This window comes from Lepidochelys kempii, chromosome 6 (assembly GCF_965140265.1).
Source record: "Lepidochelys kempii isolate rLepKem1 chromosome 6, rLepKem1.hap2, whole genome shotgun sequence".
NCBI lineage: Eukaryota > Metazoa > Chordata > Testudines > Cheloniidae > Lepidochelys > Lepidochelys kempii.
Window position 1 is genome coordinate 100,807,472 of NC_133261.1, and position 12,580 is coordinate 100,820,051.

Consider the following 12,580-nt stretch of genomic DNA (forward strand, 5'->3'; position numbering starts at 1 on the left):
TAAAATTTCAAGGAAGGGTAAAGAATAAACACTTCATCTTTATCTTTACATCTTCAAAACCTGTTAAACAAAATATTTCTTTAAAAATAATGAAGTTAAAGCTGAGAGTGTTTTTAAAATTCAGTTCAGCCAATACCCTAAAATATTTTTAATATTCTATACCTATTAAACTTTATTTAATTTTCTGAAATTCTTAAGAGATCAAGAGAGAAGACATTTCAGGAGTAAGGAGGCTGCATGAAAGAAAGAGAGAGAAAAGTGGACTGTATGCATTTGCACATTCAGCTTCCCAGATGATGCTTAACAAAAGATGCAATTCAATTCTGCACTTTCAACCTTCACTGGCACCCATAGCTATGCAAGAATGGTGGTTAATTTATATTTTGAAGGCTAATCTATATCATTCTCCTTAAGCTATGTTATGAAATAATTTGTGCTGCCTTCTTCTGCCTCCAAAGCAGCAACTGATTTTGTCTTGCATGATTGCTTTAGCATCAGGGCCTAAAACCAGCACTGCGGCAATTCAGTAAGCATATCCAAGGAGTCCCCAGACAAAAGATGAACTGCAAATCTGGAAGTGCCAAAAAGTTATTCCTGAGATGAAAAAAATAAAGTAAATAAATAAATAAAAATCTCTCTGTGCTCCCAGCCCTCTCTTAGCCTAATATGTGGACATATACAGCATTTTTCTGGGCTTAACTCACTTCATTTTAGCTTTGCAGTTCAACTTTATTATTTATTTCTTAAACATTGAGAGCACATTTGTTACTGTGTAAGATCTGACCACAATCATCTTACACAATCTTAAAGACAGACTAAGATCAGACAAATACAAAGTGGGTGGTAGGGTGTTTTGGGTTTGTTTGTTTTTACATTTGGATGGTGATGGCTTAATTTTGACAGAGGAAGGACTTGTGAGCCTTATGGACAAAGATTTTTCCTCCTTTTAACTGATAATGCTTACACTCATAGTACCAAGTTGAGGCAAATTTAGTTTCCATTTTCTGACACACGTAGATGATAATAGTCAATTAAAAAGTCTGCCTATCAGGGAAATCTAACTACAATACCACCAACACCAAACTGGCTGCAAGGTGCACAGCCCACAGCAAAGAAACTACACCTCTACCCCGTTATAACGCTGTCCTCGGGAGCCAAAAAATCTTACCACATTATAGGTGAAACTGCGTTATATCAACTTGCTTTGATCCACCAGAGTGCACAGCCTTCTCCCCTCCCCAGCGCTGCTTTACCGCGTTATATCCGAATTCGTGTTATATCGGGTCGCGTTATATCGGGGTAGAGGTGTACATGGAAGTGATCTCTCTGGTCTCTATTTGCAAAACTCCATAAATTCCCAGTTTTCAGATCTTTCAAAATCCACTCTTTCTACTGAAAATGTTCCAAACAGAAATTGATCCAGCTCCAGCATTAACAATCCTGCTCAGCAATGAATGGAGTAAAGGTATACTGAATCTATTACCATTATAATAATTTTTAAAGCACCCATCGCCATGAGATCTGGATGTTACACAAAACTTAAGTAGAGATTCAAATCTCAAAAAGAGACCAAATTTCATGCTTCCCATCTGCCTGCAGATTTACCAGAGAGCTAGAAAAGCAGGATTTAATTAGTATGGAACACCTGAACAAAGAGGTAGGTTTTGAAGTTCTTTCTAAAAGTGGCTAGGTTCATGCTTAACTGTATTTCCATAGACAAAATATTTTAGAGGTGCAACTCTCCTATCAAGAAGCCTCTACCATAAACTTTACCATTGGAGCCAGAAAGTTGTAATATACTGGATGAACACGGGCATAGACAACTGGGGACTAAGGAAGCTATAGCCCTCCTCCCCTTTCCCCCAAAAACGTAGAAACTGTATTAATAAAGAAACAATGAATTGGGAACTGGAGTTCATTTATCTCATTTTAATAAAAGTGAAGAAATTTCGTTACGGTGCAAAACTACTAATTGAAATGATATTCAAAAGCTATTTTTTTTTAATTCTAGTCCCCCCCAAAATACAAAAAGGTTATTTATGTCCCTGATGAGTGTAGATGTATGGTAGTTTGGAGATGATGAGACAGTCTTAAGGTCTTAGCCTGGGCTTAAACCCATTTAGGGCTTTATATATGGCAATCGGTACCATGAATTTCACACACCAGTCAAATGGCAACAAGTCCAGACAGGCAGCTATAGTCTGGACTAGAGGGAGTTTCCAGCGGACTTTAACAGAATCTTAGATAAACTTTAGTCCTAGACTAGGATAGTTGAGCTAAGAGGTTATGAAGGCAAGAATGATTGATGCTAGAACAGCATTTGAGGGGTAGAGGCATAGTTTTCTTTGCCCACTGTAGGTGAAAGAATGTTGTTCTTGCAAGCAATGCATCCTGAAAGTTTAGCCATAGTGAGAAATCTAAAACCCAAAGATTCCCTGTCACACTGATGATCTCTACGGCTTCCCTCTTATGTTTCCAGGTTTTTTAAATGAAATTCACACTTGGGAGCATTCTTACCCTAATTCTTGCTCAGATAATGAGAATAATTGATCACTTCACCACTACATTTCTAACTGGGAACAGAAATTAGTTTCTCTGGCTAACAGAAGGAACTAAAGTCAGATAGGAAAGAACACAGCCTAAGGACCATATTGTGCCTGGCCTCTGCACAGGTCTGTAAAAAGGGGAGAATAGGACGGGGAAGTAGAGCAGCACAAGGAGCCTTCTCCCCACCCTGTGGAGAGGCCAGGCACAATTTCCGTTAGGACTGAAGTGCTAGCAACCCCCAAAAATAGAGAGAATAAACTAAAACATGCCCCACATCAACTAGCAGAGCCATCTAGCTCAGAGAAGCGACTATGCAGGGTGCTGAGACATTCAGGGAAGCAATTTGCTTCTCTGGGAACAGTGCCTCCTAAAGCCCCGCTGGAGCAGCGGCTCCACACTGCCTCCAATAAAGGCCAGTACCATAATCACATAATCTGGCCCTAAGCCTGTGATTTTTTTTTTAAATCCTCTTTTCAAGATGGCTAACATTTTGTTAGCTGGGGAAGAGCCTGCCATCGTGTGTGTCTTCTTTCTTGCTCTCTCCATACCTGGAATGATCTCCCTACTCCAGTGCAGTAGGCTTCCCACATCTCCTCATTCACATCTCTTCTGAAGCTGCAAATTTTTAAATTTGGCAAGAAAAGTCTCTGTAAATATTAACATCACTTTCCTGAAACTGGAACTAGACAAATAAAACCTTTGATTCAGTTCATCTCCTAAAAGAAAGTTGTATAGGAGGACTTTTTTAAAACAGATTTAGACAGTTTATCTTTTAAAAACAGATTTTGAAAATAGAATATTGACTACATACCTGCCCATCTAAGTCAAATGCCAAGCAAGCTATACCATGTGTGTGAACATCTTTCAGTATCGATATAGTTTGCACAGTGTATGAATCCCAAACACAGATATATGGTTCTTTTCCAACTTGACCTGTTGCCACCAACACTCGTTCAGGATGCAAAGCAAGGCTGCCAAAAAAATGAAAAATAATTTCAAATATTAGAACTTTTGTCCAAAGAACTTGTACATTATTTAGCTCGTTAATCAAATGTTAGTTTAATTCCTTAAACAAAAGTCAACTTTTATAACAAGTTTTCCCATTGACACAACAAGATGTCACAGTATCATCCTGTAAGACAACTTTCATGGTAGCCATACAACTTTCTTTCACACAGTTCTACCAACCGAACTTTAATCTTCCATGAATCTTTCCCAATGTGAAACTTATTTCATAACCTATCACACTCACTAAATCTTCTGTTCTGCAACATACATGCTTTACCAAATTCTTCTGATTAATTACTACTTCCCATTTTCTCCTGTTTAAAAGGACACCAACACAAAACATATAATTTTGAATTAAGGACAGTTGACTTAAAATATAATAAAATAACTAATACTTATTTAACACATGATATGGTGAATATGTAAATGGGGTATAACAGAGGACCTGAAATCTTCCAGTTTATATTTCATATCAAAGGAAGATAGGTAAGAGAGATGTATACCTAGAGAAATCCAATCTTTTTGTACAAACTGGATACAGCAAAACAGAGTGATCTGTGAAATGCTCTACTTGACCCAGGAAGGTAACCATTTGAAAGGTGACTCTATACCAGTGGTCACCAACTGGTAGATCATGATCAACTGGTTAATCCAAAAGGATATCCCAGTCGATTGTGCTCTCTGGTGGTGTAGCGTGGCTGCCGCTAAGGCAGGTGCCTGCCCCAGCCCCACGCCGGTCCCAGAAGTGGCCAGCGCATCCCTGGGGATGGAGAAGCAGAGGTTTTCCCTCTGCATGCTGCTCCTACCTGCAAGCAGCTCCCATTGGCCAGGAACAGGAACGGGGAGTTGTGGCCAATGGGAGCTGTGGGGGTGGTGCTTGCAGAGAGGGGCAGCACACGGAGCCACATGCCCCCCTCCTTAGAGCTTTTTAAGGTCAGGCTTGACAAAGCCCTGGCTGGGATGATTTAGTTAGGGATTAGGTTCTGCTTTGAGCAGGGGGTTGGACTAGATGACCTCCTGAGGTCCCTTCCAACCCTGATATTCTATGATTTTATGATTCTAAGCAGGGCACAAACCCCAAATTGCTTGTGAATTCTATACTTAGCTTTCACCAACCAAGCATCAAGTGTAAACTCCTCAGGCACTATAACAGCCTAAACATGGAGTCACAGACAGTCCCCTTGGGTACTCCGGTCTCTCCTGCCATCTAGGCAAGCTTGCCTTTGTAGAAGATGGTCCCTTAAACAAAAAAAATCACACTAATACTCAGGTTACTCTCAATCCCGAAGGGTCAGTCACTTACCCTAGGTCAATTGCACTCTAGATCTTGCATCAAAGACAACCCTTGTGGACAATTTTATAATTAACTAACGTTTTAGTAACTAAGAAAAAGAAATGAGTTATTTACAAAGTCAAAGCAGATACACACACACACACACAAATAAGTTACAGTCTTAGATTCCAAAAGGTGATAGAAGTTGCTGCAATAAGCAAACTGTATATATCCTTTAGGGCTAATCCAGGCTAAGCAGCTGGGGATCCTTTGCTTATGTTTAGAAATCTTGCCCTCCCAAAGTCCAAGCATCATAGAGATACAGTTCTTCTGTCAGGGATTTTTATTCCCTTCCTCCCAGAGTTCAAGATGATGGGATGAGCTCACACACACATCTCCTCTTTATGGGGGAGGGAGAAATGTAGTTAATGTCTGTGTTCTTTGATATTTCACAATGTCTCATTTGATTTCAGAGGGCCTTCTTGGTAGGCAGGCACTAATACTGGTGCAGGAAGCCAATATTTTACATAAACTAATGCTTCTTTCCTGTTTGATGACTTATGGAGGATTACAATGCAAACACTTAATATCACCTTATAACATGGGGTACAGATGTTATCCGATAAGCATTTCATAAAGACTAAACACTTTTATAAATTTAACATATATTTTAACAATACTAACACATAAGTGAGCCAGACTAGTCTCCAGCTATGTATTTCAGTGTTCAGTTAGGACTAAGGCTGTCAATCACAGTTAACTCAAGCAATTAATGCAAAACAAATTAACTAGATTAAAAAATTAATCACGATTAATCGACGTTTTAATTGTACTGTTAAACAATAACAGAATACCAATTTAAATTTATTATAAATATTTTTGGATTTTTTTCACATTTTCAAAAATATTGATTTCAATTACAACACAGAATACAAGGTGTACCGTGCTCTCTTTATTATTATTATTACAAATATTTGCACTGTAAAAAAGATAAAATAGTATTTTTCAATTCACCACATACAACTACTGTAGTGCAATCTCTTTCTCATGAAAGTGCAATTTACAAATGTAGAATTATTATTAGTTTGCATAACTGCACTCAGAAAAAAAAATATAAAACTTTAGAGCCTACAAGTCCACTTGGACCTACTGCTTGTTCAGAAAAGCAAGTTTGTTTACATTTATGGGAGATAATGCTACCTGAAAGTAGCACTGTTGTAGCCAGAGATGCAAGGTATTTACATGCTAAACATTTGTATGCCCCTTCATGCTTCAACTTGTAGATTGCTCCATCTTTTTTTCATCTTTTTACACTACAAATATTTGTAATCAAAAATAATAATTAGGGCTGTCAATTAATCACAGTTAATGCATGCGATTAACTCAACGAATTAACACTTTTTTTAAACAAGCATTAATTGCACACCAGGGCACCATGCACAGGTGGGCACTGCCACATGCCTCCAGGGCAGCAGTGTCCCTCCTCCCATCACCCTGCTCCTCTACTGCTTCCGCCTCTTTCCCACCCCCATTGAGTCACCCCTAGCCAAGCAGCTCCAGATTGGAAGCCTGTCTCCTGTCTGCTGCACAGAGCAGGGGTGAAGAAGGTTGATATCGGGGTGTTCCCTTTCCCGCACCAGAGTACCCAGTCACCACTGAGCTAGGATCCGAGAACAAGATTTGCGGATGATACTAAACTGGGAGGAGTGGTAGATACGCTGGAGGGCAGGGATAGGATACAGAAGGACCTAGACAAATTGGAGGATTGGGCCAAAAGAAATCTGATGAGGTTCAATAAGGATAAGTGCAGGGTCCTGCACTTAGGACGGAAGAACCCAATGCACCGCTACAGACTAGGGACCGAATGGCTAGGCAGCAGTTCTGCGGAAAAGGACCTAGGGGTGACAGTGGATGAGAAGCTGGATATAAGTCAGCAGTGTGCCCTTGTTGCCAAGAAGGCCAATGGCATTTTGGGATGTATAAGTAGGGGCATAGCGAGCAGATCGAGGGACGTGATCGTCCCCCTCTATTCGACATTGGTGAGGCCTCATCTGGAGTACTGTGTCCAGTTTTGGGCCCCACACTACAAGAAGGATGTGGATAAATTGGAGAGAGTCCAGTGAAGGGCAACAAAAATGATTAGGGGTCTGGAACACATGAGTTATGAGGAGAGGCTGAGGGAACTGGGATTGTTTAGTCTGCAGAGGAGAAGAATGAGGGGGGATTTGATAGCTGCTTTCAACTACCTGAGAGGTAGTTCCAGAGAGGATGGTTCTAGACTATTCTCAGTGGTGGAAGAGGACAGGACAAGGAGTAATGGTCTCAAGTTGCAGTGGGGGAGGTTTAGGTTGGATATTAGGAAAAACTTTTTCACTAGGAGGGTGGTGAAACACTGGAATGCGTTGCCTAGGGAGGTGGTGGAATCTCCTTCCTTAGAAGTTTTTAAGGTCAGGCTTGACAAAGCCCTGGCTGGGATGATTTAATTGGGTATGGGTCCTGCTTTTGAGCAGGGGGTTGGACTAGATGACCTCCTGAGGTCCCTTCCAACCCTGATATTCTATGATTCTAAGTGGAGCCCGTCTGCTGCTGGCTTGGGAGTGAGTGCTGCCGACAACAGCTGCTGATGGCTAAAAAAGATTCCTGAGTGCTCTGCTTAGAGACAGCACTCCCCCAACACACACACACTTCCTTCCCCCCGGCCCACCAAAAATATTTAAATAAATGGTATTATTTTAACAGTGCAATTAAAATGTCACAATTAATTGTGACTTTTTTTCAATCTCACAATTCATTTTTAAAATAATCTGACAGCCCCAGTTGAGACCTTGGGGCCTTGGCATGAGCTGGAACCTGATCTGCCAGCAACACACCAGGAACTTGATAAGTAAGTTTAGAAAAGACAAAGGGTGCTCTGGACATAGAAGGGAGAGGGTAGATCAAGCTCGTCATGGAGCTATTAAAGAAGACCAATTTAAAATGTAAGATTTATTTTCTCTATAACTAACCTAAAAGAAAACTACCTTCTCTGTGTTTTGCAAAGCATGCAGATGAGGTATGTTATGCCAACTGCTTCTTTAGTTTTACAGTAACTCCTCGCTTAACGTTGTAGTTATGTTCCTGAAAAAAGCAACTTTAAGTGAAACGATGTTAAGCAAATCCAATTTCTCCATAAGAATTAATGTAAATAGTGGGGATTAGGGAAAATGTTTTTCACCAGACAAAAGTCTATATTATATTACACAGTATAAATTTTAAACAAACAATTTAATACTGTACACAGCAATGAAGATTGTGAAGCTTGGTTGAGGTGGTGAAGTCAGAGGCTGGGATATTTCCCAGGGAATGCCTTAGTGCTAAATGATAAACTAGTATTCAGCTGAGCCCTCAAGGGTTAAATACATTGTTGTTAATGTATCCTCACACTCTACAAGGCAGCACAAATGGAGGGAGGGGAGACAGCATGGCAGACAAAGACAGAAAGACACACCCTGTGTGCAAGAGAGAGATGTGCATTGCCCCTTTAAGTAAGCTGACCCCACTCTAAGTACATTGCCTTTTTAAGTAGATCAGCAAGTTGAGACAAGCAGCTGCTGCCAGAAAGCTCCCTCTGTCCTGAGCCCTGTCATGTCCCTCCCTGCTCTATGGGGATGGGGTAAGCAGGGGCAGGAGCAGGGGGGAAGGGGACACCTTGACATTAGCACCCTCTTTCCCCACCCGGACAACAAGCAGGAGGCTCCCAGGAGCAGCTCCAACGCAGAGGGCAGGAGCAGCACATGGCAGTGCGGGGAGGGACAGCTGAACTGCCCAGCAATTGATAGCCTGCTGGGCGGCTGCCGCACAGGGAACTTAGGGGAGTGGGGAGCTGATAGGGGGGCTGCTGGTTCACCCTGGTTCCAAGCCCCCACCAGCTAGCTCCAACAGGATGCTCTTTCTGCAAGCAGTGGACAAAGCAGGCAGCTGCCAAACAACGTTATAAGGGAGCACTGCACAACTTTAAACGAGCATGTACTCTAATTGATCAACAACGTAATAACATTAACCGAGACAACTAAGTGAGGAGTCATTGCACTACATTTTTTCTCTACTTCTAATAAATCTTGTGTTTATGAATACTACTGTTGTATGAATAATTTCATATAGCACAATGACTCAAGCACTTCCTCCTGGCTCTGAGCAATATTAGCACATCCCTCCCGGGGAAAGGAACAATGTGCATGTGTGGAAAGGAGTAAAAGGACCTGATGAGGGGAGAAATGTTGGAAGTGAAAGGATCTGAGTTGGACAAAGTAGGGGTAAAGGAAAGAGGACTGGACAGATGATAAGAAAGCAGGGGAGGCAAAGAGTTGAGGAGGAAAACTGGAGGAGAAAGGACCAAGTGAAGAACAAAGGAGAAAATGATGGAGGAGAAAGGATGGGGAAGTGATTGGAACTAAAAGAGGAAAAGGAACAGTGAAGATAAAAATATGAAAAGGATAGTCTTCTGTCTAATTCATGAGACTTGAAATCAGGACCCCTGGGTTCCATCCCTGGCTCTGCCACTAACTTGTTATTTAATCTTAGGCAGGACAATCAATCAGTTCCCCCCATCTCTAAAACAGAGTTAATAATCTGATGGAGGAGGACTGTATAATTACATGGACAGATAGACTTTATTATAATACTTCCACCCCTCATAATTAGGTACAAGCATCTTACCTGCTTTCACATGGAAAGCATTATACTGTATAAAGTAGCAAGTATTATCATAAATATATTTTTATTTGATGGGAAGAACAATCTAAATAAGAAAAGATTCACAAGTGCAGAGGAGAATGAAATCTCCATTACAACGCAGTAGCTCTGCTGCATATACTACAGCAAGGCTAATATAGTTAAACAACCTTAGTAGTATGCTATGGATTACTGGACACCAATAGCTATATAATAGCCAACATTTTGAAACCTAGGTGCCTACGGTTAAGCTCTTAAAACTGTTATTTAGGTGCCCAAATATGAAGACTTGATTTTGAAAGTACTGAGCACTTCCAGCTGCCACTGACTTCCACACCATGAAACTTTGACCTCAATAGGAACTGCAGGTGCTCAACACCTCTGAAAAATCAGGCAACTTTATTTAGGTGTCTTAAAATGGATTTAGGAGCTTAGTGTTTGTTTGTTAGTTAATTTTTAAATTATTGTGTAATAAGGGCATTTGATCTTGGAAATTTTAGCTTTTTTGAAAAATCAGCTGAATGCTATGAAGTAAATATTATTAGGTAGTATTCTGTGGCAGTATCTATTAAAATAACACTGCTTTTCCCAGATGTTTTTCTAAAACATCTTAAGACAGTGATAACTAATATACTTTAGCCATAAGCTGTGGAATAAAAATGCATATTGAGATAATAAAGACTGACTTATAAAACTAAGACTTACAGCCATTATTAAGATAACTGGATATTTTAAACACTCTTTTTCAGTGATCTGGTCATGTAAATGTACAATATCAGTTTTAAAATTACACCAGCTTGGCTCAATGGTGCATTCTTGAAGCTGTCCTATATTATGATTGCACCAGTTCTAACTGTCATAGATGAGAAATTAGCAGCACCCAAAGATGTAATTAGCAGAATAAAAATATCCATAATATTCCACAATATCCATAAGATTTATCATTGACAAAAACGTATTAAACTTATCTTGCACTTTTGTGAATTAAGGCAAAAATCTCAATAGATCTAGAAATGAAAACAGAAACCAAACTAATGCCTTAAAATGTTTTATTTCTAGAAGCTATTCATGTACAGAAGCACAAAATTAGGCTTAGCAAACTTCAGGGGGAAAAAAACAATAAGATTGCAGAAAATGGTAAATCTGTATTTTTTTCCCTATCACTTTCTACCATAAAGTCAAGCAGTGCTTAGCCTTTGTCAAAAATACAAATTTCTACTTGCATATAGAGAATATGTAATTAAATAGAATGCAAAAGCCAAATCCTAATTCATTGTAAAATAAAAATAAAATAAGAATAGGTTTATGCATTGCTGAAACTTACACTAATAGAGGCATACTGAATGAAACTAGTAGCTAGATATTTTTACTAACCTAGCCTCCATAGTAGTCTATATAAGCACTTACATACCCACAGATCATATGTATTGACTCATGAAATATATAATCTGCTTCAGTACAACTGTGTGTTATGTTCACTCTCAGTAACAGCAGCAAATAAACCATCCTGAAACTCTGCCCTAGCAAGAACAAAATTACACTTACATACAATGAGTGGGGAAAACACTGGAAAGGACAAGTACAGAATCTCTCTCGTCTGCCTATCGTGGAAATGCTCATTGGTACAGAAATTTTGTATCATGATAAAAATTTTGTATCATGATATCATTTTTAAAAAGTCACTAAATTGGACAAATTTGTGGCACCAGAAGTAGAACTAAATGTATTCCTATAATTCACAAAGCCAACATTACCTAAGATTAATACTTCTTTGAGCTGCATGCTCCACACACCTTCTCAATGCAGCAAGAAAAAGAATGTAAAGGAAATGGAACTGCTCCCTTATCTTCACTGGGAACTGCTCCCTTATCTTCACTGTTACTGTAAAGGAATGCTTGCAAAGATACAGAGAAGGCTGGTGATAAAAAATGCCAAGATCATAACTAATACATGGATAACTTTAGGCAAGTAATGTAGTGCATTTTTTGTGAACACAAGAGAAACAGGAGCCTCAGATACAGGGAAATCTAACACAAAACAAAGTATTTTAAAAATTTCTCTTCTCTGGAGAAAGTATAGGCAATGTATTAAGTGAAATGGATATACTGCTCACACACAGACCATTAGATAATAAATATTTAATATTACGATACTTCTGCTTCACAGTAAGGAGTGAGTTTGGGCTTGGGGAATCACTCCAAAATATTTCAGGTGATTAGGGCTGTCCCTGTCCTCCAAGAGGTGGGTCTTATTGTCTCCCCTCTTCCTCCTATTCTGGGGGTCTGCTTCTGGATATCAGAAGGAGTGGCTTGAAATTAGAGAATGGACTTCTAAGAAGTCTGATTCCCTGGGACCAGCTTGCCCAGGACTGTCGCTCTCTACTTCATGTGGTCCACATGTCAAATGGTTCTGTATTTCACTGAATCCCCCAGTAGGGAGTCCCTAGGATGCTTGTATAGAGGTGGCAGCAGCGGTGAGAGGATTGGGCTAGAATCCATGGTGTTTACCCTGTGTCCAAAACTCCCTATCCACCACTCCAGGAGAGGCAAAGAGGAACAACATGACTGATTTTTGCAGGTAGATAGGTGTGACAGATAGGTGTGGGCTCTATGGACTTAGGAATTATCTTACATCTGCCTCATGGTCTGTCTTGCATCAATTTCTTCACACAGAGGAGAGGGAAGAGAGCTGTTTGCTGATACAACCAGATTTTCCAAGCCTACCAGTTTCCTTTTCTGCCCAGGGGAGGACAGCTGAGGTGACCCCACCAAGATTGGGTTGCTGAAATTATGCCTGTATCTTGCCCACTGTAGCCATCCCCTCAAATGCTTTCAGGGATTTTCCTGTTCAATGGAGGGACACTGGACTCTGAAGGAAAAACTGCATTCTATCTGTGATGGGTTGTCACCCCCGGGGAGCAGTCTGGGAGCCATGGGAACCACTGTGTCCCCTAACCCCCCAGCTGGGCAGGCCTCTCTCACACTCCTTTGCTGGTGATTCAGCCAGCCTCTCCAGGCCCTGTTATCACCCAACACAAGAGCA

At 40.3% G+C, this 12,580-nt stretch overlaps 1 protein-coding gene across 12 annotated transcripts in view; it reads right to left on the reverse strand.

Annotated features, from left to right (window-relative positions):
* Nucleotides 1-12,580, reverse strand: part of EML5 (EMAP like 5) — a 294,529-nt gene that overhangs the window by 239,761 nt on the left and 42,188 nt on the right. For all 12 annotated transcript variants that reach the window (XM_073349378.1, XM_073349377.1, XM_073349376.1 and 9 more), the window contains exon 2: nucleotides 3,359-3,518. In XM_073349378.1, coding sequence (XP_073205479.1) covers nucleotides 3,359-3,518 — 160 coding nt within the window. The remainder of the gene's footprint in view (nucleotides 1-3,358; nucleotides 3,519-12,580) is intronic.